Genomic DNA, 27,926 nt, shown 5'->3' with positions numbered 1-27,926 from the left:
AATTTCGGTCCCTTTTTTTCCCTCCGCTCTGTTGGTATTCAAGGTTTATGGCGTCTTTTTAGCGTAAATCCTGCATGGCCATGACTGAAGTCCGGTCCTGCTGTTGCGCCCTTCAGCGAAGGGCCGTTGCTGGACCGTGGCCCCCGCCCCTGAGTAAACCTAATGCCGACCTATCGGTGGGGCCGCATCTTCAGTATCCTATCACAGCCACCCCATCCACACCCTGTCTGCCACCAAATTGCACAGAGCTATTGGGTACACTTCTATTTTTTCCTTGTCATAATAACATATATATATATATATATAATAACATATATATCATTTGTATGACACCAAGTTTATAAAGTTTTTATTTTCATATTCAAATATTCGCATCATTTGCAAATTAAGTGATTGGATGTCAGATATATCCGCAACATGTCTGGCTTTTTTCCCAGTAAAAATTATATAAGAAATATATTTCAACGCATATTTACGGAAGTGCAAATAGCAATATTCCCAATCAGCAAGGCTGTTCTGAAAACTGCCTTAGTTGTTCACGGCTATCTATAGAATGTGACTATATACGTAAAATATAATCGACGATAATGAGAAATTGGCTTGCTCGGGCATAGCCTAGACGTTTTATTATGACTTCTATAAAAATGAACACCTTATTCAACATCTTATCAGGGGTCTTTCACATTTTGTTAAAAGTATATATATTTGCAGTGGCAGCAAACAGCTGATGGGTATTTAAATGTCGAAAGCAAGCTTGTGCAAAAAACCGGTCTTTTCTGTTGACGCATAGCACACATGTGCACGAGTTAAAAAATGCACAGTTCAATATTCAGTACACTTACATGTAAGATTTACCTAAGATTTTGTAAATGTTATTAGTGAAAATGTTTATTTCTTTCCACCACAATCCTTAAAGGAATTAACTTTTCTTTTCATGATTCAATTTATTCCATTCCATTCAGCTAGCAAAAAAAACCCAGTTGTAAATAACTCTCATCAACACGATAACCTCTGAATAACCAGCTGAAAACGTGACTCTTAATGTTCTTTATGTATAGGTAAGCGTGAACAGATTGCGATCGGAAATTGTTTGCTATGCTCGCGGAATAAAGCTTAGTTTGAACTAGACAATCACTGCGGTTGCAAGTGCCGCGCAAAGATTAACAATGGAGTACCCCAATCTACTAGTAATTTTCGCAACCTTGTTGCTCCTCCAATTCGAGGTAGGTCATTATATTTCTTATCTTCACACAAGTGACAATATTTTGTTCGCCTAGATGGGAGTAGCAAGATCAACTTACAATGGATTAGATCCGTCTTTGTACGTCGAAGCGCGGCGATTGGGCTTGGATGAGGGAATACTTAATGAAATGTGGCGAACCAAGAAACCGTGGACTGTCACAAAGACAAGAAATGACGGTACTGTGATTAGGAACACCTATCAGCTAAGTACCGATGGAGAAAAAATTTTTTGGAATAGCGTAACTAGAACACCGGTAAATAATGCAGCTATCTTCACACAAGCTGAAGAAAACTTAGATTTTATATCGAACAACATTCGCAACCAGCTGCAAACTACGCTCAGACTTGCAAATGTTTTCAATAACCCCTTTATCAATCCGGTCGGCTTCGGATTTCCCGACTTTAACATATTTCACAACTTTATCGGACAGGGACGGAATCAGTTCAATGCGGAAATCCCCAGCTCATCACCTTGCCATTGTCATCATAACGATAGTCCAAACAATCGAAGCCCGGGATATATTCCCCCAGCAGAAGAGCCCACGTTAAAAGGGCGAAATCCGGGAAATGTTGCACGACGCGATGAGTCCAACATAAATGAACGAAATTCGGGAAGTTTTGCTCCACGCGTTGAGTCCAACTTAAATGAACGAAATTCAGGGAATGGTGCCCCTCGAGAAGAGCGAAATCCAACAAACACTGACGATACTGATCTATGGTACCCGCCACTTCCGACCTCGACGCAGCGAGCCCTGGTTCCTGTGCCCGCGAGTGCCCCAGCACCGCCTGCCTTTGGAGATGGGTCCCGATCAAGTAATGACGACAAACCTTTGTGGCTTCCAGTGCCAGATCCACCCTCAACCGAGCGCACTTTGGTCGGTCTGCCCACATTGGCACCCAAAGGCGGAGCCGACACAGTCATCGACGACTTCCTGGCCAAGGTGGACGTCACTGCCGCCGACATCAAGGAGGAGGATGGCACGCTGGTCAGGACGATCGTGGACAAGGAAGGCCGAGTTCTAAGCGCCAGCTTTGAATTAAAAACTAAAGAAGAACTAGAAGCTAATGCAAATTAGCAAAGTCATTGAAATTGTTTGAATTGATTTCTCTATTGCTTTTGTATTCTTTAATAAACAAGTACTGTGTACATCATTAATATAAAGAAAAGTTTGCTCATGACATTTTTTGAAAGAGTTTTACCATCTTATGGCGAAGTTTGCGGTGATGAATTGTCTGTCGATCAAATCCCAACCACAAGTTCAAGTCTCTGAGAGAGAATAAACTTTTTTAAATATAACTTTATTATTTTGTAAATAACTTCATATACAATATTAAATATGAACATTTAAAAATACAAAATCCAAGCAAGGCTTAAGAAAGTTTAAACTTTTTGTAAAAGTTATTTGTTATGAATTTCAATTTCAACAAAAGTGATACTCGGCAACGCCCGAAGATAACAATAAATTTTTAAAATAATTCGTGGAAAATACAATATATGCTTACACTCTTGATAAGGATGGTTGTGTGCGGGACTAAGCGATAACCTGTACGAGGCACCTGCACTTAGGATGGGGATCAGTTGGCAAGCTTAGCCGATTTACATTCAATCTCAGTTCTATTAAGGCAGTCTAAGTGTTCACAAGTGTAGCGGAAAGATCGAGAATGAAGTGCGCTAATCTTCTGGCAATTTCTGCCAGCTTGCTGCTCCTACAACTGGAGGTAGGTCATGGAAGAAAACAGCACTCTTCAAGTGGAATAATCTGTTTACTAATAATCTAATAGATGGGGGCGACAACAGCCACTAACGATGGACCGAGTCGAGAACTGTACGCCTCGGCCCGGTTAATTGGATTGGATGACGTGGGTTTGGGCGAACTGTGGCGCACCAAGCAGCCGCTGGTGATCACAAATCAGGATGCTGCTGGTCATCTGTCTAGGGTTACCTACGAGCTAAGTCCGGATAGTGCAACAATTTCAAAGACAACAGTCACGGAGCGGTCCCCTCCTGCTCGGCTAGAGGATGATTCACGCTCTAAGCCCCAAGAAGAGTGGGAGTATGTGCCTAATCCCGTTCGTCATTACCGTCCGGTTCAAGAATCAAGCTTCGGGGCTGGTAATTTTGGCAATACCCTTCCTAGTGTCTTTGACAGCGGTTTTCCGAGGGGTTCACTATTTCCTAATTGGGAGCCGCCCGCCGGAGTAACGCCACGAGTCACAACCAAAACGGAAGTGGATAATTTGGGACGAAAGATTACCACCACCACCAGGTCGTATAGCGGAACCCTATCTCCAGGCAGTAGCGTGTTCCAGCAGCTATTTCCCGATCTATCGAGGGAACCTGGTCCACTACCGGCATCGAATCCGTCCGTAGAAACCACTTTCTCAACTGGATCGATCGATTCCAGGTCTGGATTGTATCCCCGCCCCAGCGAACGTAAGCCAGTCTTTGTGCCAGTAGTAGATTCCACCACCACGCAGCGAACTTTAGTTCCCCTTCCGACTCTTTCCCCTGAGAAAGACACAGTCATCGACGATTTCCTGGAAAAGCTGGGTGTCAGTACCTTGGACATTGAAAATAAGAATGGGGAGTTGACAAAACAAATCGTGGATAGGAATGGCCGAATTCTGACAGTCAAATTTGTATTGAGCTCAGTCAAAGGGGCAGAAGAAAATACTAAGCAGCAAGATCCCACCAAGTAAATTGTAATTTTATGAGCTCATTTTAACTAAAGTTTTGTGGTAAATAATGGAATATTTTTTAAACAATGTATTGAAAAGAAAGCGCAATTCAATAAATCGGCTTATCAGCTGGGGCTAAACCCCGTGATTATAAGTGAAGGTCTGTAAGTCAATATTGGGGTGGCATATAACTTATATATACACAATTGATAAGAGTGTTTTCTGCGAAATATAGTTTCCGGCTTAATTAGGGGGATATTCCCAATATAAAGCTTCGGTGCATGCAAAGCTAAATCACTAATAGGGTATTTTAATTACTAGCCAAGAATCATGGTCATTATTTTCTCAACAAAGGCTTATATGAAAACGTTCTAATGAAAGGGAACTTTAATCTTTTCGAATAATTATAATAAACATAGGAACCACCGAATAATTGGGGTGAAAATCATCATAGCTTCAATAAGTATTAATGCGTACTCATATAATTCAAAATTTGAATATTTTAAAGATGTTTTTTTATTTTTGCAATAGCTGCAAGGGTATATAAACTTCGGCCTGCCGAAGTTTGCTTCCTTTCTTATTTCTAGTTAAATAATATTATAGATGGGAGCGAACCCAACTTATGACGAACCCAGTGATGGATACCGTCTGTCATTCACAGGTAGCTCTAGCCTAACTTCTTCTTCATATTGTACATATGTACATATATAACACAAATACTAATAACTTACAATTGCTTACCTGTTAACGGCTTCTTGTCTACAACAATAAAAGCAACTACAAAGCGTTCTGATTAAGTCAAAAACTACTCGCATATTTACAATTTGAAAATTAAATGTTCTTTAATTTCAGATCGTTGGCCAAATTAATTAAAAAAGCATAAATAGTTTTGTATGGCTAATTTATTACAAACAATTTCTTTTGTTTTTTCGCTAACAACTGAGCTGTAAAAAATTAAAAGAAAGGGAAAATATAATTGCGATAATAAAAAACCAACGAAATAATATTTAAATAATAACATTAGTGAACTAAGCATGGTTAAAAACATAATTTTAGCAAAAAGAAAAATTAATTGCAGCCTAAAATAGTTCAAGCATTAAGAGATCAAAATTATAAAAAACACAAAGGGCAGCGAAACGAGAAATTCAATTGGAATTTCACGGCAAAATGATTAAAATACGTATAAAAAACTATTGCATAATTTTGTGCGCAGCTCATGGCAAAACGCATTTGGTGGCCGAAAGCTATGGATGATTTGGTTGCCGTTGTTCTTTTGGCTGATGATTTGGTGGTACTGGTAGTGGTTGTTCGGCCGACAAAAGTGTTTTTCTCTCATTGCCTTTCTCGCTCGTTAGCATTGCATTAGTTGGGTTACATTTATAAGCCAAGCATGTCAGAGAAAAGAGAAACTAGATTAGTAAAAAATTGTTGTTCAATCAATTGTATGAAATCGGAATAAAAGCATTTTTTCTTAAGTCTAAATACGTGAAGCAAAAAAGTTTGCACTTTGGCGTGGCAGCGTCAACTTAAACTAATAAAAAAGCATTGCCATCCTTTGGGCGCTGTATTGAAATTCAATTAAGCATAAAATATATGTTACAAAAAGCATAAATATTTCAACAATTTCGGTGTAACCTTTGTTCGATTCCGTTAGTAAACAACGCTTTTATAATAAATGTGGTTATATTTTTAAATTTTTTATAACTTGTTCTCATGATTTTAACAAAGGTTTTAACTCGCCAAAGGCTCTTTAATGTAATATAAAATATTAATGGTCAGGTAATAAAAAATACTGGTCAAGCTTTATATTCAATAGAAAAGGACAATAAATTGCGTGGTAAATTTGTCAATAATGGACGAATGATGTAAAATATATTTGAGATCGGATAAATCCTTTCTTAATTATAATATTTCCTGTCTGGGTACTATAATCATTTCTCAAATTGCTCCTGGTCACTTAAGTCTAGAGCGAGTACTTGAAGTCTTTACTCACCAGGTTATCGAACCGCAAGGCATCCTCATCGCTGAGTCCCATGCTGCGGGTCAATTGCAAGTAAGTCGAGGTGATGGGCTTCAGTCGCTCCAAGTCCAACGGCGGCAGCGGCAAGGATAACTCCACGGGCGGAAGTCCTCGTAGTTGCGGAATTCGAAGTTCCGGCAGTGGCTTCGGTGGACTAGGCAGCTCCTGCTTGAGCGGCACTGGCGTAGATGTGGAGGCTGGATGTCCTGTTTTCAAGCTGCAAGATATAGATTTCGTTAGATTAATCGGTGTGAGTACATTATCCCTGGCGGCGACACTAGGCTTGGCTGTCGAAGCCTCCGGCGAGCGTGCCCGCATCGAACTGTCCGGCGAGGTCTTGATCGGATTTGGATTGGGATTGGGATTGGTATTGGGACCTGGAGAGGTGGCCCTGGGAGGGGCCAGTATCTTGCTATGGGCTGAGATAATAGCAGTAGGGGTAGTAGGGGTCGTAGGGGTTGCTGCGGCAGCCGTCGAGGTGGTGGTTGGATAGCTGAGGCTCTGCAAAAGGCTGCTGCCGGAGATGGGCGGCGCTAAAACCGGTTCGCCGGCATAGAAGCGCCTCATGAAGTCATAGTATCGCAGAAGATTATCCCGCGACTTCAACAGCTGTACATCAAAGCATTGGGGATCGGGTTGGGTTTGGCACTGGGATTGGGATTGGCGATTAGATTGGGGATTGGTATTAAGATCAGCCTGGGACTGATCCGTTGGACCCGTTGGACGTTGCAACTGAGTCTTGACCCGGATTTTGGGCACGCTAACCGGCGTGGTTTCAACAGCCGCCTGCAGCGCCTTCGGTGGCTTGGGGCTGCGGCTGGGCGGCGGTCCAGTTCCCATGACATCCAGCTGAGTGGCACTAGAGCTGCTGGCCACGACAGCTGGACCCAGTCCCAGTCCCAAGCCACTGGCCACCACCGGCTGTGAGGCCTTGAGGTCGGCACTCGAGTGCCGGCGGCGCTTGGCCGTTGGCCCCGCCTCCAACGAACTCTCCGTGTGGGACGAGTAGTTGAGGTAGTTCTCCACTTCCGAGGAGCTCTCGTTGCCAGCCAGGTCGGAGTCCTTTCCACCCGCTGATGGCGAGGAGGGTCGCAGGTTCTTCTTGCACTCGGGACAGATGGTCAGGAAGCGGGTGACCGCCTCGCGGGGCAGAAACGCGTAGGTTTCGGTGATCTGCGTAAGGGGAAAATATAAAAATATAAAAAATAAAAATTACAATTAAATTTAAACAAGTGCCTTGATGTATTATGGCAAAACAATGTATGCACAAGTTGATTTATTAATTTCCTATCTATGAGGAATACATGGTAATAATTAAAACTTTTTCTGAACACCTTTTCGGTTGAAATTTGGAAATCATACGATAAGTATGCATTGGAATCATTATGTTTAAACTTTTAATTTAATTATAATTAACACTCACGAATTTATGTAAATGGAATGAATCGTTGATCGATTTTTAAATAAAATAAAATAATTACTAGGCCTTTTCTTCCCAAAAAGCTATGTAGTTCGAAATGGAATGTTATGGAAAGTATTTCAAAGGCATTTTTAAATGTGATGTTATAAGAGTGATTGATATAGATTTAAAAGGTATATAGCAAATAGGTCAGAAACTTCTATCCCAAATAATGTGTCTGCTGCGCATTTTAACTAAGATAATCAATCATTATAAATCCAAATACACTACACTCACAATGCGGTAGGTGCGTTTCTGACCAGCGTGCATGCCACTGCGTCCGCCCAGCTCCATGTGCACGTTGTATATGATGTCGAAGAACTCCTCCACACAAGCCACTTTGCGGTAGGTCCGACGCCCGAACCCCTTGCTGGTGGAGGCGGCAAAGAGGTCCACGTCGCCGGGATTGTCGGACAGAATGGCTGAGCTGGGCAGGGGTTTCATGCGGCGTCGACTGCCGGGAGCCTCTTCAAAGCCATCGGGCCGGTTGGTGGTGAAGCCTATCGGGGCAAATCAAAGACAATCAGTGACTCCTTCTCAGCGATGCCCTCTTACACACTCACCCTTTGTCTTGACCCAGAAACGAAACTTGGAGCTGTCGGGGCGACTGTGCTCCTTGCCCTCCAGCGCCTTCAGAATGCGCGCCTTCTTGCGCAGTGTTATCGTCTTGGTCTTGGCCTGATCGCCATATGTGCTGAGGGCCCAGGGCTGGAACAGTTCGTAGATGATCTCACGCTCACCCGTGGGCTGATCCAGCTGCTCCAGCTCGTCCACATCTGCATCGTAGGCCAGATCAGCATCCGCCTTGCCCACAGTCACCGGCGAACTCTCCTCGCGCTCCTCGATGGCATAGAGCTTCCGTTTGCTGCTCCAACCTTCGCACGAGGGAATCATCGCCGAGGACTGTGGAAGAGGTGGCTCTGGTTGATCTGTACTAGGCTTGCTGCCACCATTCGAGTGTTCCATGGTGCGAACGCTGGGTCAACTCAGTCACACACTTTTTAATTGACTAAAAAACTCGCAAAATCAATGCCAAGTCCAGACGATAATCGATAGCATTGGGTAGGGGTTGAATTTTATGTGAAATTGGAATTTCAGCTGTTTTCTGATCTTCGTTTGGGGGGATTTCTCGGGAGGACCTGCAAAATTGAATTGCAAAACTTTTCGATTAAAAATATTTCTTGTGAACTGAGAATGTTTTAAAACCAGCATGCACAAAATATAAATCACCATCATATTACACTTATTTGGCTAGCCAAGGCTTAATAACTTAAGAATCATAAACTTAAAGAACTTGAGAAAAGGTCAGGCACTCAGTATTTCTATTTTTGTAACAGATGTTTTAAAAACCTACTTTTGATGTTCAATTTGTATAATCGGCCATAACAAAATCTCCAAAACAAATTTTTCACAACGAATATTTAACGAAAAGTTAACAGAAACAATGTTTTTTTTTTAACAATATCAAAATTTAACAGAAATCCCACAAAAACGAAAAACATGCGCCCAGATCTCTTCGGCTCAACAAATAACCAAGGCCAAAAAAGAAACAAACAACAGCGAACGCGACGCGACCGAATGAAAGTTCAAACACAACTGACTGGCCAACTGGTCAACGTCCCGCCGAGAAGATCTCGAGGAGATGCGGATGCTTGTCCATTTGGGAAGAAGGTCTTGAGGTCCAGTCGAAGACAGGCTGGTCCAGACACAAACCGGTTAACCGGGCATCTTTGAACTTTGAACTGCAGCCCCGATTGAAGCCAGCAGCCCTCGAAACGAGCTTCTCGCTTGCTCGAGCATCTTTCAGATAACGATAGTGCCTACCTCAATAAGTTGCGCAACTGCTGGCCAGCAAATCCTGGCCCAACTTCTTGTTGCCGAGCTGAACCAACCCGAAGATGACGGCAAAACTCACCCCTAAACCGAGCCCTGAGGTGCTTTGCATTTTTTCAAAGCACACTTTTAGGCGGTGGTGGAGTGCAGGGAAACGGGAAAAGCATAAGGCTTTTCCACCACCTACCAGACAACCACCCACTCCCACTTCCACACGACCGCCTGTTGCGCTTCTTTTCGCCTTAAAGTGTACATTGTTTTGTTTGTTTGCGTTGAGCTTGCCAACGAAGCATCAAAAGTTGTACCACTTAATAACAACGTTTTTATTATGCGGAAAAACCGTTTGAAATACCATGAAAGAACAGAAATAAACAATCTTACAAAGAAAATTTTTGAATGCCTTGCCAGTAAACTGGCTCCGAAAATAAAAGTCGCGCCAAAAAACATACCATACAAAACCTCACATATAAAAATCTTATTCGGCAATGGGATGGTCCTTGTGAGGAGGTTCCTTTTTCTTAAGGGTGCTTTCTTATTGTTTCGATTTTCTATGGATTTCAATTGTTTTTTTATTATCCCAAACTTATCTTGTTTTCCATTGGTCAGCACTATCCCAGAACCGGATTTATCTGTGTGGCTGCTCTACCGATGTGACTTCTGTCTGCATCCCAGCATCTGAGTGCTTGGGTTCAGCTTAATTACTGGACCTGGGCAGAAATAATGTTGAAAGTACCGAAAACTGGTTGATCTCGCGTAGCCTGCATTTATAAGTACGCAGACTGGCGAATTTTGTAACGAACTTTTAGAAACACGAAGATTAGAACTGGCATTATTGATCAGGTAAGGTATAAATGCTAATTTTATAAGGAAATAAATAATAAATAAATATTTATTATAGAGAAATAACATATATCCCATAACGGTGATATTTTGGCGTGGATGGACACTTTGTAAAGGTATTCCTCATTTGAAATGCAATCGAACAAGGCGTGTGGAACAAAAAAGGTTATAAAAAATTAACTGAGTCATTTCAAATGACAACGATTTAATCAATGTTCGAAATGGGAAATCAGCCACGACATGAAAAAAAAAACAAAAAAAAAAATGGATTTGGACAGATGAAAAAATGTAAATTATATACAACTTGTACTTTTTAATTTGTTTTGAGATATTCGGGAATGCTTTGACGAAATAAATATACAAAGGTACATACAAGTATTTTAAAATATGCATGCAAAAATGTATTTTTTAATTTACAAAATCACTTTAATTTTTAACAAAAAAAAATTATTCTTCCCTTAAACCGACAAAAAAATTAGTTGTTTATTTTTGATTTAGTTACCAAGCCCTGCAGAGCTAATGAAAACAGTTAATGTTCCAGCTCCTAGCAAATGAGGGGTTGAACAGCAGATGCTCATTAGTGGCCGTGGTCTCATCGCCTATGCATTGAAATTGGCAGTCACTTGTGAAAAAATCAATGCATGTCTGAGTAATCGATGCGCCTAATGGAATATCTAAGCTAATAAGGTTGAGCACGTCAATCCTGGTGGATGCCAGTTTAAGTTAAATGGTGACTCCGTTCGAGGACAATTACCGAAGCAACTTATTGACAAACAATGGCTGGCTTTTGCCCATTTGGTGAGCTAATGTTTGGCTGGCCTGGGCTGGCTGCTTGGCATTTGGTTAGCAATTAGCCAACTGCCCAAATAGCATGAGTAAATAGGCTGGCCGGCTAAGTAGTTGATCCGAAAGGAGTGACTGGTTTCAGGCAGCATCTGCGGCAGGACATTGGATGCAAACAAGTTTGGCTCTGGCAAGGAAACTTTCTCACGCTCGATCTCAGCATCAGCATCGGCATTTGCATCCGCATCCGCATCTGTGGCAGGACATGGAACTTTTATTAAGATTCCCTCTATCGTTTTGCTGAACTTTCACATCAAAATTTCAACGGATTCGTACCCAGAACCAGGCCGGTTTTCCAAACTGGACAACAGCATCAAAACTGCCGTTGAACTTTGACACGCATCCCGGCCAAGATGAGCATCCTCAGCAACCCTTTTCGTTTTCCATCCAAGGAGTAACCAGTTTGCCGCTGGTCACTCCTCAGCCTCCGCTGGTCACTTGGTTTTCAGTTGATCGGGGTGGGTCTACTCTTACACCAGCCGATCTTTTCAGTTGATGCTGATGTTTGCCGATGATTTGGCCCGCATGACTCTGTTTATTTTTCCTTCTTTTCGGCAAAGATAATGTCCAGTTTTGGTCACTTCTTTGTCTGCTCCCGAACTCCTTGCCATTTGCGTCTGTATTGCAGTGATCTCCACGCTGATGCTATGCCAAAGGACACCAATAAAAAGTCCACACATCTTGGGAAGGTATTCAGCGCAATGCCTCAACTGAAACCTGTTCTATTTTTAATGGCCTGTTACTGGGTAGGATTTTTTGGTTAATTTCAGGGACTTCACATATTGGAACCACGAAGACCCTGAATACGACATACAAATATCGTTAAAATAAAATTGATTTTCCAATAAAACAAATAAAAAACCTTTTAATCTTTTACGAAAACTAGGAGATGAGAATACTTTAAAAATATGTTAGTTTTGTCGAATTACTTATATGAGAGCTTTATTATTTAGTTTTCTTACTTCATCACAACTTGAAACGCTTAAGATGTCAACAATTGTTGACAATCATGCGATCATTTAAGCGATTATAACCGGAATTTAATATTTGCTATAGAATTTTCTCTATTGTAAAAAATTATAAGATTGAGGTTTACAAAAAAATATCAGAAATTCCTTTTCCAGCTCAAAAGTTTCGAACAAGCGTATAAAAACACACTGATTCCCTTGTATTAAAAAAAGTTTTAAGGCTTGGCACAAGTTCTGAAAATCAAGATCATGTATTCGATTAACAAAAATCAATATTGATAATAATGGCTTGTTTGGCAAACTATTAAATTGTTGCTGCAAATTCTAGAGATTTAAAAAGAGGAAAACAATGGCAGCACGAAAGGTTATATAATTCTTTTGGTAAAGTCGAATGCAAACAAGAGTTGGGGAGTGCAGCTGGAAAAACTGATTCGTTGTCGGCTCCGACAGGCAGATAATGAGGCTTCACAAGGGGGCATTATTCGCCGAAGGGATGGCGCAATTTTACGCACAAAAAAAGAGTTGACGATGGCTGGTGCTGGAGGTGAGGGCGAGGGTAAATGTGGGGGTGGGAGTGGAGGTGCTGGGGGTGTAAGCTTAACAACGCAACATAAATTAACGCATATTTCAGTTGCAATTTAAAAAGCGCACAAAGCGAACGGAACCTGCAGTTGGCTGCGCTGCCAGCTTTTCAATTATTTGTTGTTGCTGTGGCTATTGTTGCAGTTGCTGTTGTTGTTGTTGTTATCATTAACATTAACATTGGTGTTGTTGTCAAAAGTGCCAGGGCAGCGCATTATTTCGCAGCCGCCGCTGTTGCACGCACAAAAAACGAATAAAACCGACAACGCCCCAAATGCCTGCAAAAAATGCAGCCCCCAAAAACCCCTGTAAGGATGCAGCGATGCGCCTAAAAGTATGCAACGCATTGGCCGCCCATCTGTCTGCCCTCCCATCCTCCCCCTTAACCCCCCACACGCACACACACGCACACTTCCACACACACACACAAATATCCACATTGCACATTCGCGCTGCTCTGTACATTATTTACCTCTTGTTCGTTTTTTCCGCGGACAGCGGCGGCAGCAGCGCCGTTTTTTACAAGTTTTATTGCATGCGTGCGCGAATGAAAAATAAAATATATAAAAATATATAACGGTACCGCTCCAACACGTCGATGCCACCATTGGCCTCGAATCGCCGGCGAACGCTCAAAAAATGAACAAAAAGCAAGAGAGATGCCCAAATGCGAAAGCGCGTGCAAGCAAACGGGCCAGCAATGTCCATGTCCATGTCCATGCCCATATCGAAGTCCTGGCTGCCCAGGATCAGGGTACATACATAGGTGCACTGATTGCCTCCATCGAATGTGGGAGGGTGCGAGTTCGAGGCTGGCGGGAATGAACGGGAATGGGCGGGAATGGACGGCAAAGGACGGGGAAGGGGGAGCTGCAGCAGCGACGGCAGCGGTGACCATAAAAAACCCCAGGACAGACGCTGGGGCCAATGGTGCGTATGTGTGACGTCGGCAAATGTTAAGCGACAACAACAGCAGCAACAAAAGCGACAGCAGGAGAGGAAAAATAAATTAAAAATGGTCGGAGCCGCCGTTGCTGCATTTTCCACTGGCATTGTCGTTTTTCTTCTTTTTTTGTGTTTTAAGCTCTGCGCAAATATATTGAAAATATTTCCTTTTTTTATGCCTACATTTATTATTTTATTTCCTTTTTTTTGTTTCGCTTTTTCACTGTTTGTTCGCCTAAAAGCGCACAACATTTTTTAATTGGGTTAGTAATTGAAATTTATCGAGAGGCTTCCACGCACTGCAAACTCCACCAGGGAGTCCAATCGAATATACAAAGCCAAATGAATTCTAACGCGTTTTGGTCAGCTTAAAAAAAAACACCGATTTATTTTATAATAACTGAAAGAAACAAGAACAATTTGCTTAACAGGCAGAAAAAAATCTCCTTTGTTTCCAACAATGAATTTTAGATATTATTCACGATAATATTTGTATATGAAAAATTCACTTTTTCCTAAAAATATTTTCTTAGTTTTAAAAAGGGTTTTTGATTAAAAAACCTTTGAAGAAATCATACTTTTGGTTACCACATACGTACGAAGATCACTATTAACTAAAATTTGCCTTAAATCGCAATTTTAGTTTAACATAATAATATTATTATTATAAAATTAAACTATCAAAGACATTATTTGCATCTGTTTCTTACCGTTCTTACTGTTTCTTAATAATTGCCATATTTATTGACATTTTCGTTACTCATTTCAATCTCAGTCGTTAAAAATACATCCAAAGATGTTCTTGCCGTAACAAGCAAACAAAAGAACAAAGTTTGCTATCAAACCTATAAAATCGTATTTATCTCACACGTGGTGAAAGGAGCAGCGAAAATTCCAGTTTCGTTTGCTTTCGAATAGGTTGTTGATGGTAAGCTAAGGAAAATATAAAGCCAAAAAATGTTATTATCATAAAATAAATTACAAAGCTCCGGCTGGACACTCTAGCGTATTAGGCATGCTGTGCATATTTATTAATGCTATGCTGTCCCATCCGAAATTAGAAACAGTGATGCACAAAAGTGTGCAATACATTGTATGCCTTTCAGGGCAAAACCAGACTTGGGAGCAAGTCAAGAATTTATGGCTCGTTGCCGCAGCTGTGGTTTGAGTTTTCTTGAGAAAGCTTACCAGAATAACCCCTTAGAGAAAACGCAGAGGATGCAAAAACTGCATCAAAGTGCAATGGCAACAACAGCAACAGCAATGGCAACAACAACGACAAACACAAAAATGCAATTACCGAAATGATAACAAGGCCTACAAGCGCATAAGGCTTCGATGGACATTGGACAATGGACTGAGTCCTTCATCTTGGACTTTGCTCTTCCAGCTCAAGATGTTGCTGAGGCTATATTACTGTGCCAGTGTGTGTGTGTGTCAGCTCATGCATATGTGTGTGTGTCTCTGTGTGGGCGAAGTGAAGCATAAAATATACATTAATATTCAAGTGATTCAAAAAATACAGTATTCGATTTTAAAATACCTTCAAAAATCATATTATTATATTAGCAATAAATAAATCTGTCGTTAAAAACATGTTTTTGTTTAAAAACTTCATGTTCAAAGGAAAAAATTGTAAAGCTAATAAAACTATAAATATTAAAAATATTTTTACCTTCCCAGCAGAAGAGCTACATAAGTGTTGTTTTTTCCAAACACAGATCATCAGCCAAACGACGAACATCTCGAAATAGTTTCCATACCTTGCGCAAGCAAATCTTAAAACATATTTATATGCCTCTCCAAATACTCACATATATTCTACAGCAAGATATGCTTTTGCTGCCGTGCGTGTGGCTGTGTGTGTATTTTTGAGCAAGTCAAAGATTTTCTATTAAATTTTAAATAATTCAATTTTACATTTTACCAAAAACATTGCAAATGAGTAAAGTAAACCCAGCACAAACACACACCAGTGCACAAGTGCAAAATGCAGCTGCTTCTCTAGACATTTGCGTGCACAGTACATATATAAGTGAGGTAGGTGGCTTCATCTTGTCCAAAAATGTTTCATTATATTTGTCTTGCAACTTGCACTGTCCACTCGAAGAAAATCTTAAGCCTACCAGCAGTTACCCCCCACTCCAGCCTGGTGCATTGTCTTTGCATTTTGTGAAAATATACTGCATATGCTTAGACGTTGCATTCTACACTCAAGTGTGTGTGTGTGCTTTTCGGGCGGTTGGGTGGTGCGTTTTCATTTGGTTTTTCACCGCACCACTGGCCCAGCCATAAGGCACACATAAGTTTCTTCTTCTGGCGTCCTGTATATAATTAGGATGTGCCGGGTACAGTTTTCTATGTACCAGAAAGTGCGTTGCACTACATAAGACTTCGAGTGCGTGTTTGCTCAAGTGCGTGTGGGGGTGTGAGTGTATTAAAATGGATATGGCTGGAAAAACCGATTACATGGGTCATGTCTCAAAATAGTCGGAATTTATATTTAAAAATAAAATAAAGAAATAAGCAATTAGCAATTAAGTGGAAAAGCTTTACTAACTTCAGAAATCGGATATTTAATTTTAAATTTGATTAGTGCATTAGTGCAAAAAATACATTTCATCTTTTGACAGCTTCTCAAAAAAATATTTTGTACAATTGTCAGATACTGATTAATCAGGCCCTGCTGAACTTAAAAGAAAATGGTTGTAGTCTTTATTTATATATATTTTTCCCAAACCGAACAATATGTATAGTAAATAAATAACTTGGAGATAAAAGCCGCTTTGCAAGAATGTGCAATAAATTATTTATTAAAAGAAAGGGAGTAAGCTTAATTTTCCTAAGAATCCATCTTGCTGTGTGTGCAATCACACATCCGAATCTAAAGAAGTGCTCTAAATTTACACATTCAAGTGCATGTCGCAAGACATTCCCCCTCTGAGCCCTTTGACCCTGCCCACAATCCCATCCACCCACCCAGCCCCAGCACTCTTCTTAAACCTCGTTAAACTCAGCACACACTGTCCAGAAAGTGACGGCAAATGCATAAATTAAAATTGCACATAAATTTTGCCATAAGAAACGACACCCAAGAAGACCCAACACCCAACGACAACGACAACGGCAACGACGACGTTGACCCCCATGGACAACCCCTAAACATCTAAGTAACAGGGACTTGCAACCCACTCCCTGCGTTTGGCGAAATGCGTACTCGTAATTTGTGCTTATTGTGCAAGTCCGATGGCCAAGACAGCTGGAGAACAGTGGGGTTGGTGGGAGCTGGGGTCAGCAGACTGGAGACTGGAGTCAGAGACTGTGCCAAGATGCACACGAAGTCACAAAAGAACCGGACAGCGTTGGCCCTACAGCCCCGACACACGTAATCATACACGGAGAAAAAAATGTCAATAGAAAATGGTTTTTGAATATTCAATGAATAACAAGTCCTTAGCGATAAAGCCATATATTTCTAGCCAACAATTATGATTTAAATAAAAGTTTGTATACAAAAATGTTAACATAAGCGCCAATTCAAAAACAAGGTTGTTTTTATTCTGTTGGCATAGTTTTATGCTATAATTTAAAGAACTCATACTCTTCTTAAATATAGATATATGCAATATTCTAAGTCCTAAAAGTAAAGTGTTGGATGTGTAAATTACTATGTTTTGATTTACCGAGTTTTTATGCAACAGGAACCATATTTTTTCGCCGTGCTGCCGCGCTAAGTATTGGAGTATATGTGTGTGTGTGTGCTAATATTGAGGTAGGCCGCTGTATTGAATGGTCGGGTGGGTGGATGTGAATTGGTGGACAAGGGGGTCGGGGGTCGTAACTTGCACTCATCATCAACTCAAACTCAATCAGCAGCAACAGCAACAACAACAACAACAACAACAGGGGCATCGGCAACATCGCGACACAGTGCATCTGTGTGCGTGCGCGAGTATCTGTGTGTCGCTTTTGACATTTACTTTATGTATTCTTCGCATGTAATGAGGTAGGTGAGGAATGCAAGGGGGATGGCCTATGTACGCGAATCGTTGAACGCACATTTGCACATATGTGAAATCCCGTTAATTATATACTTTACACGACACACACACACACACACACACAGAGGATACACAGTCATACAGGGAGTCAGGCGGCGATTTTAATGTACAACAAATGTGCATTGTTGTCGTTGTTGTTGTTGTTGCCGCTGTGTGGAATTGTGTGCGGGTAAATAGGTGGCACCCTCTCTCTATGTACAACTACAACAACTACACACTTGAAGCCACCTATATACCACCTATATATCAAAGCTATGTACAGCCTTAAATCGCTTTGTTTAACGTGCATATGCAAACACGAAAAAAAATAAAAATAATTTCAGCTCTTTTTTTACGCACAAAAAAAACGAGAAAATCTGTGATGGGTTGCAAAACGTTGCCGTAGGCATAGAATGGGTCACACCGGGGGCGAAAGGCAGCAGCATCCCTTATCATTATGATAAGAGGGGGTCAGGTCTGTTTTTTTTTGTGACCATGGCTTGGGTATTTGCCATGCACTTTTTTGCAATTGCAGCGTCGACCACAAAGGAGCTTGTTGTTGCCTTTCGTAATTTTCAGATGAGAGGGCTTCCGCAATTGCGAATGTACGTATGTATTCAACCCATATGCTTGTTTGTTTATCCGCGAATTTATTTGGTTTTCGAGGGCTGACAAGTGCATCAAGAATAACCAATAGCTCAAAATAAACAATTATTTGGAACATAAAACCGAGGGCAGTTCATTCGGTTAACTTCGTTAGCTTGGTAATTTGAATACTTGATAAGTGATAATATTTGTAGGGGTAATAACAATAAAAAGACTGCAATCATACGAAAAACCGTTACAACCTGAAATTAAATTTAAATTTCGTTTCATTCCCATTTATTGCGTTTTAGTTTTCAACACTGGCATAAGTGTTGGTAAATACCTATGTTATTTAAACTAGCGCCAAATTACTTCAGTGTCTGAATTGGGAACTATTGAGTTCACCGGCTGAGCGCCACCTAGCGATCTGGAATGTAATCAATGTATGTACAAGAATATGTGTAGAATAGTGGTTCGGCCATCTGCCAACAGACATCCGGCAACTTTGTGATGACCCGGCATTGCTGCTGGTAACGCTGTTTTGACCATTAAAACTATTAAAAAAAATACGTGCAAGTAACTGTCAAAAGTCCTCCTTTTATCTTACCAAATTGATATTAAAACTAATCACAATGGACGTAAGTTTCCAGCACTATCCAGTGCTGTTACCCCCACTAGTAAGCAAGTGCAAACACCAGCGCCAGCGTTGCCATATAGACTTTTCCTGATCCAAAAGTGAGAAATTGTAATTTTCAAAATGGCGGATTTAAAAAAAGTGGCTGGCTATCGTAGTGGCTTTCAGCGCTGGCCAACACTGCCAGCGACTATCAGTGTTATAGCGGCTACAGAGAGCCGCTTAAAAGATTTGCAACGAAAAAGTGGATGCAAAAACAGCTGATCGGCCTACTAGAAGTAAATACAATATTAGCATTTGCAAGTTGAAAGTTTTTCCTTTGCTAAGGATTTATCCGATGATGTTGGCCTATGGTGACCACCCGATCCATTAATGGAAACATTTAAATAGTGTATTTATTTGGTCTAATGTTTATTCATTTTTCGTCACAAAATGTGATATCAACTATTTTTGAAGATGCGATCGTCACTACTTTTTTACGAGGTTAGAGTTAAGGTGTTTTTTTTTGATAAGACAGATAATACAGAGAAAATTATTTTTTTTTTATACAAGTGCATTAATTGAAGCACTGAAGATGCGGTTCATTCTCGAAAAATTGGGTCCGATGCAGCTAAAAAAGGATTTGCGGAGATTTTAGGTTTCGAACATGTGCGAACGACCAGCAACAGGATGCAAGATGGACAGTGGCGATGAATTGTGGATGGGACAATTTCGATAGAGCTGATATCGAAGAACTAGTTCCAATAAGCTGATAAGTATATGGGGCGCTAATTTTTAAAACTTAGGTAGTGCTTAATATAAATTATCATAAAACAATCTTATTTTGGAGCGGGTCACAGTCGGAGATTAGCCTTACATCAACATCAGCTCTCGGCCTGCGAGTGAGTGGATAAAATCATGATTAGCTGTTTTCGTCCATGTTAAGTCCAGCATGAATTAATTTAAAAATTAATACATTTTTAGATATTGGACAATGTAAAAAATATTATCAACCAAGTAGGAACAGCGGCCGCATACGGACCAGCAGTCGCCTGCTGCTGTTCTCAATGCCGCGCCGCTGGAATTTCCCGTCTCCGTCGGTCGTTTTTTGTTTGGGAAAAAGCCGATGTAAAATGCCCCAGTTTCGTTAAAATTTCTCTCTATTGAAATTGGGCGACTCATTGGCTCTTATATTATCGCAGCAACAAGCTTTTGACAGCAGTCACTTTCATTGGTGGCGCCCTCAAGAGTCAAAAAAACTACTGAAAGCAGACGCCGCTATCGAGATTTTGTTGTTTACTTTTCGCCACCTATATGTGATAAGGACGTAGCTCTAGCAATTAAGAAGTTCTGACTTTGACCATCTGGCAACGCGGTGAACAGTAAAGATTAGCCTATCTGGCAGCGCCATGATTAACTGCCGAAACGAAAGTTAAATAAAAAAAGGAAGGATATATATATACACTTGCAGCTATTGCAAATTTGAAATTTTCTTTATAAAACATCTTTATTCAGATTTGTATGCCTATAAAAAAGTGATGATTTTCCGAAGAATTATTCGATTGTTCCTATGGAAGCCATATGATATCATTATAAAAATTAATTAATTAAATTATAAACCACTATTATATATCGAAGCTTATTCAAATACATTTTTCCAATTGTTGGGAGGTAAATATATATATGTCGTTCGATTTGAATAATTTGAACCGTAATTCAGAAATATTTAACTATTTTTAAAGAATATTACAAAAAATTAAAAACAGCGAAGTTATAATTTAATTTACATAAAAATTCTCTCCATCTCTGCAGACCAACAAACTACATTAATATTGACACCCCAGCGCAACTGAAGCTAATTAAGCCACTTCATTCACGAAAACAATTGCTAAGGAAGCGAGAAAAGTCGAGAAAGAGGGCAGAAAAAAGCGATTCTCACGCCCAAATGGGCCGCCAAATAAAAAAGCTCCTCATCGAGTAGTTAGCTTCCCGCGGAGTTGTTCTTCAAGTCAGCCACTTGCTGCTAATGCGAAACAAACGAGGCGCGGAATTTCGAGGGGAGATCGGGATCCATGGACCACACGTCGAGCTAAACATCAATCATACAATTAATAATTCAACATTTTGGTCAGCGGACGGAAGAATGTACCTGGCACGGCTGTCAAAACTACCTGAAAACCCGAAAACATCGAGATAAATACGTTTAATCAATGGGAAATTAAATTTAATTAGCGAAGCCCAGAGCGAAGAGAAGAAGAAGGAGGTCAACAGCGATGTGTTACGAGGCTTATTTATTTCTAGTTAAATAAATCAATTTAAACTACTTAATTGTCGTCGCAGCGTTGACAGGCAGAAGCTTTAACAAAACTATGACGAAAATTAGTGGAATTTAAAGCCGAGTTTTTAATACGCTTTACACCAAAATATTGTTGTTTCAAAGTCTTATAAATTGTATCTGTCCGAATCTTCTTAAAGTCACACATATTATTTTAATAAATCTAAACTTTATATTTAACTTAAAGTCATTCTTATTCAAACAGTTCAAGAATCCAATAAACTCTGCGTACCGCAATTCTTCCAAACTTTTGAGTGTTGAAATTCGTTTTTAATGACAAATGAAAAACGGCGATAATTTCGTGTCAAACACAGAATAGGCGGAGGAATGAAAAAGTGTCTGCAAACTGGCATATGCCCCGATACATATTTAATTAATGATGTTTTTAATCAACGCGCAATTTGTTAATAATTAAAATAGACATCCCTAACAAGCAGTCGGCAAAAATTTAAGTTTATTTTAATACATGTTAACCAATTTTTTCCGCACCGTGCTGTTCTATGACAAATAATCAATAATAGTCTTCCAACTGGAGGCTGTTGGGAAACATTTTGGCATTTGCTCTGGATAAAGTGCTTTTAAGTTTTATGTTTATTGTGTATGCTTGTCGTTGAACTGAATGACCACCTGCTGCCGTTCGTTTTTGATTTTATGTTTTGGATGAGGCCGCCTGTAATACTTTTTAAATGGGTTCAAATGTTTATAATTTAGCGTGTTTATAATTATAATTAAGAGATAACAGAAATTATAAATTTATAAAGAATTGGGACCATTAGAATGCTTTGAATCAATAATTCAGCAAAAAAATACGATAAAATGATTATGTCTCATAGCAGCCAAAAATGTTCAATCAACTTCAAATATAAATAAAAATGGTTTACTTGCTAATATTTTCACCTAGTTGCGAAAACTTTTGTCCAATCAAGGCGAGCAGGTTGACCTCTTTGGACTCTCCAGTCATTTGTCTAGCACAAACGAAGGATACCCAGAATTTTGGTCTCCTTTTCTCCTCTTTTAGCCCCCGCTTAAATACCCTTTTAATTTTGGCAGTTGTTGTTTCCTCATGCTTCTATGTTGGCCAAACTTTTGCAGCTGACACTTTTATCGGAGTCGTGGCCAAAATGCAGGCAAAAGCATTTTCATATTTTTTTCTCTGTCATATTTTCTTTTTTGCCGTTTTGTCAAAAACTTTTGAGTTTGAAAGCAGACGCGTCAGTTTTAATGAATGACGAACGGAGAAGGCACTGCAATAAATGTTCTAAATTTAATCATCAAATATTCACGTTTTCCACAAAAAAATATTTATATTTAAATAAATTTTATCAATTTTTATCGATCAAATAGAATTTGTACATCTCAATTATTGTAAACTACTAATTTCTTAGTCATTTTTTATCAGAATTTTAATTACAGAAAACCACACTTGAAATCAGATCAGTAATTACAATTTACAAGTTTTGCTTTATAAAATGTTGTTTAGCCTCCCTACAACGAATAGGAACATGTTTTTTCTCTGTGTAGAGGCCAAAGACGGGCTAGCTGACTGACTGACATGAATCCCGGGACCGAACCGCATTGGATCCCCTCTTTTTGGTTTTCGGGCTTGAAGCGGAACTGTCCGCAACACACCTTACGCACGTCTTTCCAACTAATTTCTCTGCGCTTCTCAACTTTCTCGCCAGGGCTTTAGACCAAGTTTGTGGCCCTGCCAGAAGTTTATTAACAGTCCCCCCGACTTGGACCCCTCCCCGCATTTCGATACTTCTCATAACCGCGATTCTAAACGGCTCTCACACAAATTTTGGAATGGTTTTGGTTTTGGTTTAGAGGCGGTGTTACAGGGGGGGGAAACTTGGGAGCACTTTGAAAAGCGTGGCATTGTTGTTGCGGTCATTTAAGTTGCTGCTGTCTCTGCTGATGTTGCTGCTGTGTCGGTTGATGTTGCTCCTTTTATGCTTGCTGTTGCTGTTGTTTTACATGTTGCAGTGTTTCTGATGGTTGGTATCTAAAATATTTTGATTTTTAAATATGAATTTCATATTTGAATATGCAATTTTCATTGTTTTAACACACCTTTTAAGTTATCACGCTAACTTTAGTTTATGCTGGCAAACATAGATATAGTGAAGGATCCTGTGATCAAAGTTGCTGACATAAATTCAACAATTTCCCTTTTTCCTTTCCCGTCCGCTTTTTTCCGTGCGCTAATTCATCATTTGCCAAATGGGTGTTAACCTGTTAGGTGCGTTTATCACGTGCTGTGTTTGGTGAGTTTACGAGTTTTTTTTATGATTGAGCTTCTCCTTATTTTTGTTGACTTGTTTTAGTACAGGTTTTTAAACAGGGCCACAAGGCTCATCCTCATTTTAAAGTCAATATCTTTTGATTATTTCAATGAAAAACGTGCAGCTTTTAAAAAATTAATTACATTCCACTGGTTACGAAATTTGAGCTGAGTAAGCGAAAGAATTTGAGGGGAATTAAAGGGCAGATTAAAAATGTAACGTCTGGTTGAATTTTGAAGGTATAACTCAAGGCAAATATTAAATTAAAAAAAAAAAACACTCCATATTACATTTACAAATCCATCCGAAACTTCAAGCAAATGATTAATGACCTAGGCTACCAACAATACATTTTGCAGACCATTTCTCACAAATTCCAACTAAAAATTTCACAGTAATTCAATACCTTTTCGCTTCCTTTAAGAGACTTTGGCAAACATTTGCACATAATCCGTCATAAAGTGGAAAATCAAGTAACCAAGTGATTAAGCCATGAATGGAAGTAGCAGGAGGGGCGAAAAGAGTGTATGCAAACAGCGTTTGTAACGAAAATCAAATCGAAAATTATTCAATAGGCTTTGCCTCCATCGTCTCGAGTGGCCATCGGAATCGGATTGGCTTGGCTCGGATTCGAATTGGATTGGCTTCGATTGCTTTTTCTTATTTTTTTTTTATATTTTTTTGGGCGGACTCAGTTTGCTCCACAAATGCATTTTAGTTGTTTGCCCACTGGGATGACGATTTTACGATGACGACGCCGACGACGACAAGATTTACATAAATAAGTGCGCACCAAATGCGGGATAAGAAATCGTAGATTTTTCTCCATCCACACTCACATATTATTTCTTTCTTCTGCCTTTTGAATGCCTTTTTTTTGGGTGCTCATTTAGACAAACCGCAACGAATTTTTTCACTTTTATCGCGTTTTAATTAAAAGCTGCCGAAGCTCTGATTTGAACACAGACGAAACTGGATTGAAAGAAACATATTTCAACGCAGCCAAGGAATTTGAGAAAATACGAATCATATCTGAGATATTTATGAACACATAAATATGTCTAATTATTTGGATAGAGGCGCGGATCTCGTATATGTTTAATATTAATAGAAAATTAGTCGAAATGAGAAACGAAACCAGAACGCCGTAGTTTGATTATATATGCTACTCGTAGTTTTTATATTAGGTGTGTTATTTGTATATATTTGTATTTATGGAAAGTTTAAACCAGGACCAAAGTAACGAATCTAAAACATACACTTTCATCTGAATCTGCATAAAATAAATGAACAATTCAATTGCAATAACGTAACACTTTAATATTGAAACTTTGAAGTCTCACTTTAAAGGCTTCTTGAATTTAATCCGATTAAGTTCTTGTTGCTTAATATTTAAATTTAAAGTATCACTCAATGCAAAATAATTTGTTCAAGTCGATGGTGCTACCCACATTAAGCCTTCTTTTCCCATGTTAATAACATGTTAACGCTTCCAAAAAAATAGACATTGAAACCGTTCAAAGCCGCCTGGAAAAAGCGTATGGCAGTGCTTCCCGAATTTCAGTTATAAGCCGCACAACTTAGCCGGCTTTGGCATCCGGTAGCAGCTTGCTGGTTCGTTCTTAATCATTGCCCACTGGCCCGTTGACCATTTAGCTCTCAACGACTTCCGTTACGCTTGAAAAGAATTCTTATTTATTTGTTTTCATTCCATCCCCCCTCGCCGACATTATTTTATTTAACCATTTTCGCGCTTGTTTTGTCAGCGCTTTCAAAGAGATGATTATCTAAGAGCTTTCTGTCTGTCGGTGGCTTTGTCTCATCGGCTTTATATATATCTTTGTATCCCGGCTTTTGTTGTTACCCGACATCAATATCTCGCCGTCGATCGCCTTTCATAATTGTCACACATTTTGAACGGAAAACTGGTTGAATCGCTGCCTGGCTGCCTGACATTCGTTGTCTGTGGGTCAGTTTTGATATCTTTTTATTTTCCTTTCCCCATTAGTGCATTTTAGTGCACTTGCCGATCGGATGTCTCTTTCTGCATTTGTTGCCTTCTCTGTCATCTTCACTTGCACATTTCGAGTTGACAACTTTTTACTCAAGCGTTTTTTAATTGCGCCATTTTCGCCCCATCATGTGGCTAATGACCAACAGCTGACCGCATAATATTTAGCGCAAATGTTTCAAGGTTGCTTACGATAACATAACGGTACCAAGTCCGGTCTTATGAGTTCAGCGTGAGAACATACATATGAGCAAATATCAGTTTGATTAATAGGATCAGCGGTGCACAGGTTCATTAATATTTTAAGCTAACATTCTTCATAGTTATCAAAATATTGCTCTCAAAATATTGCAATCATTTATTTATATTTTGACGTCTGAACACAGCATGGTCGTTGAGAGCATGGGTTCTAAATACACCATCAGAAAAAAGTATAATCTTATCATGTTAATTTTTATTAAAAAAAATACAGTTTTAAAGAATCTTTAATATATGTATATATATATATTCATCTTTTCAACAAGGATTTTACAGTAGATCCCTTACTTTATACCGATTGGAATAATAATTTTGCATAATTGTTATTTAAAAATTTATTTAAGCGTTATACATCAAAGTTTTCTTTAAATTGAGTAATATTTTCCTAAGTGTTGCCAAAGCCGGTTGTTCATTCAAAACATAAACAAAATTCAACTGGGGTTCATTTTGCCGGCACCAGAAATGAACTCTCTCTCTCTCTTTGACAATCGTCTGCCATCTCTTTCTCACTTTGTCTGCTTGTCTCTTTCCAGCTCATCACGTTGGCAGCACGTGCAGTGGAAAACAAGAATAACGAACCAGACGCTCTCTTTCGAGGCAGAAGATACAGGCAAGTACCTCTGCGGATCAGCATCGCCGTTGATCGTGGGCTTATTTTATTTCTCTGTTTTTCAGTTCGATTTGAACACGCGAACGGGAAGCTTCGAAAAAGGCGGATAAAAACAAGCGGAAAAGCCATTTTCATTTGGCGGGAGAGCGCGTAAAAAGTGCATGCCGTTTAAAAAAAGAAAAGAGTGCTGATGGAGGAGTAAAATAAAAAAAAAATAGGTGTGGAAAAAAGGAGGAACGGTGCATAAATATTGAATCCCGGAAACAAATTATAGCAAACATGTCCTAATTGAATGAAAAGTATTTGAACTAACACTTATAAACCTTAAAGTTTACTCCAAAAAAATGTTATTTAAACCATTGATATTGAAACCATTAAACCATTGATATTTAATTGACAAAATGCAATTAAAGAGGATGTTAGATTTGAACGCAATTAAATCCTTTGAATAAATTTAAACTACCTTAAAATAAATCTTATATAATTTTACCAAAATGCAAGTTTTCATAAAAAAAAAAAAAACATTTCTACGTTTTAAAAATAATTATGATTAAAGTTAAAAGGAAATCTGTTTTGTATGGTTTCTTCCGAATGAATTTTTTGTGTACTTTATTACTTTTATTTTTCTCGGTGCGATTGCGCTTTTTGCTTACATTAAAGATTCCCCACTTTTTTTGCTGCCTTTAAAGCTATTTTGGGAGCTCAGTGCGTTTTCCTTTTCATTTCGAAATCCCGTTACCGTACATTTGCATCTTTTCCTCAGCATTTCCGTTGCGTGTGCAAAAATCGACATAAAAACAACAGCAGAATGCTAAAGTGCAGTGATGTGAAAAAATAGAGAAGGAAAAATATTGTATATTTTTAAATATTCGCCCTCAAGGCGCGTCCAGCAAAACAACCAACAAAAATAATAGGAACCGAAATAAGACCAACCCTTTGGTGATTTGCCCCATGCTAAAAATGCGTTGCATGTGTTTCTAATAATGAAGTGTTTATTTTGAGCGCCCGCAAGTGAAATGCATTTGAATGCCACAGAGCAGCGAGTCGAAATCAAGAGATAAATAAAATTCGAAAGTGTTTTCATATATTTTTGTTGTGCTGCTTGTATCCATCCTCCTTTTGTGGAGAGCCTGTAATTTGGATTGGATTATCTCCCTTGGCGGGTAAGCATCTTATCTGATATCTTTAATACCAGCGAATAAATTGTGATTTATGCACTTATTGTGAAATATTTTTCCCCGCTTCTGCAATCTTCTCGATTCTTCTTGGAGTCGGTTTAAAATATCTTTTATTTAATGGCTACAATCTCAAGGTTTTCTTCTTTATATTGCTGTGCTCTGAAAGATTTTATCGGATAGACTTTTTCTTTGATGTAATTTTAGTAATTTGGCATAACGTTTTAACAGTTCGTTTTAAATCAAATGGCTGCAGGTTATTCTTTAAGATACTTTTTTTTAAAGAGATCTTCAGATCAACAGGGGAATGTAGATGTCCCAGTTTTGGTGTTAAAATAAATGTCTTCTACGTCTATAGCCCCAAAATAAAAGTTATAAAATATAATTAGATAATTCTGATTTAAATATTTTTAAAATTCACAAATTTCACACATGTTCATATTAATATCAGCTTGTGATTAAAATTTTAAAAATGTATTAGGCTTAAAACAGCCTCCTTACTTTTTGGTTATGGTTTTTTATTCAATATAAAAAACATCTTTATAAGAAGACAACAATTTTACAGAATTTATGAATTGATGAGTATTTTTTCATTTTCTTTTT

The 27,926-nt window shown here is 39.1% G+C and overlaps 4 protein-coding genes across 6 annotated transcripts in view; 3 read left to right on the top strand and 1 right to left on the bottom strand.

Annotated features, from left to right (window-relative positions):
- The window catches only part of LOC108138865 (mucin-5AC), a 137,465-nt gene that overhangs the window by 52,811 nt on the left and 56,728 nt on the right, over nucleotides 1-27,926 (bottom strand). The window contains 3 exon segments of the mRNA XM_041710622.1: nucleotides 5,915-7,114; nucleotides 7,638-7,900; nucleotides 7,964-8,539. Of these exon segments, the coding sequence (XP_041566556.1) occupies nucleotides 5,915-7,114; nucleotides 7,638-7,900; nucleotides 7,964-8,366 (1,866 nt within the window). The 5' untranslated portion in view covers nucleotides 8,367-8,539.
- LOC108138638 lies at nucleotides 1,089-2,409 on the top strand. Of its 2 annotated transcripts, XM_017260977.2 has the most exons (3): nucleotides 1,089-1,223; nucleotides 1,278-1,496; nucleotides 1,674-2,409. In XM_017260977.2, exons 1-3 carry the CDS (start codon nucleotides 1,167-1,169, stop codon nucleotides 2,316-2,318), a joined length of 921 nt encoding a protein of 306 aa, XP_017116466.1. In that variant the 5' UTR covers nucleotides 1,089-1,166; the 3' UTR covers nucleotides 2,319-2,409. The 2 variants fall into 2 exon arrangements, with proteins under 2 accessions (XP_017116466.1, XP_017116465.1); XM_017260976.2 differs by having other exon boundaries at nucleotides 1,278-2,409.
- On the top strand, nucleotides 2,831-4,075 carry LOC108139051. Its single transcript, XM_017261669.2, has 2 exons — nucleotides 2,831-2,961; nucleotides 3,025-4,075. The coding sequence occupies exons 1-2, from the start codon at nucleotides 2,905-2,907 to the stop codon at nucleotides 3,940-3,942; spliced, it is 975 nt and encodes a 324-aa protein (XP_017117158.1). The 5' UTR covers nucleotides 2,831-2,904; the 3' UTR covers nucleotides 3,943-4,075.
- Nucleotides 26,827-27,926, top strand: part of LOC108138735 (neural-cadherin) — a 128,464-nt gene continuing 127,364 nt past the window's right edge. For both annotated transcript variants that reach the window (XM_017261117.2, XM_017261116.2), the window contains exon 1: nucleotides 26,827-27,311. The gene's annotated coding sequence lies outside the window, so the exon portion shown is untranslated. The remainder of the gene's footprint in view (nucleotides 27,312-27,926) is intronic.

This window comes from Drosophila elegans, unplaced genomic scaffold, assembly GCF_018152505.1.
Source record: "Drosophila elegans isolate 14027-0461.03 unplaced genomic scaffold, ASM1815250v1 contig_814, whole genome shotgun sequence".
Classification (NCBI taxonomy): Eukaryota; Metazoa; Arthropoda; class Insecta; order Diptera; family Drosophilidae; genus Drosophila; species Drosophila elegans.
This window is presented reverse-complemented; position numbering and strand designations above follow the sequence as displayed.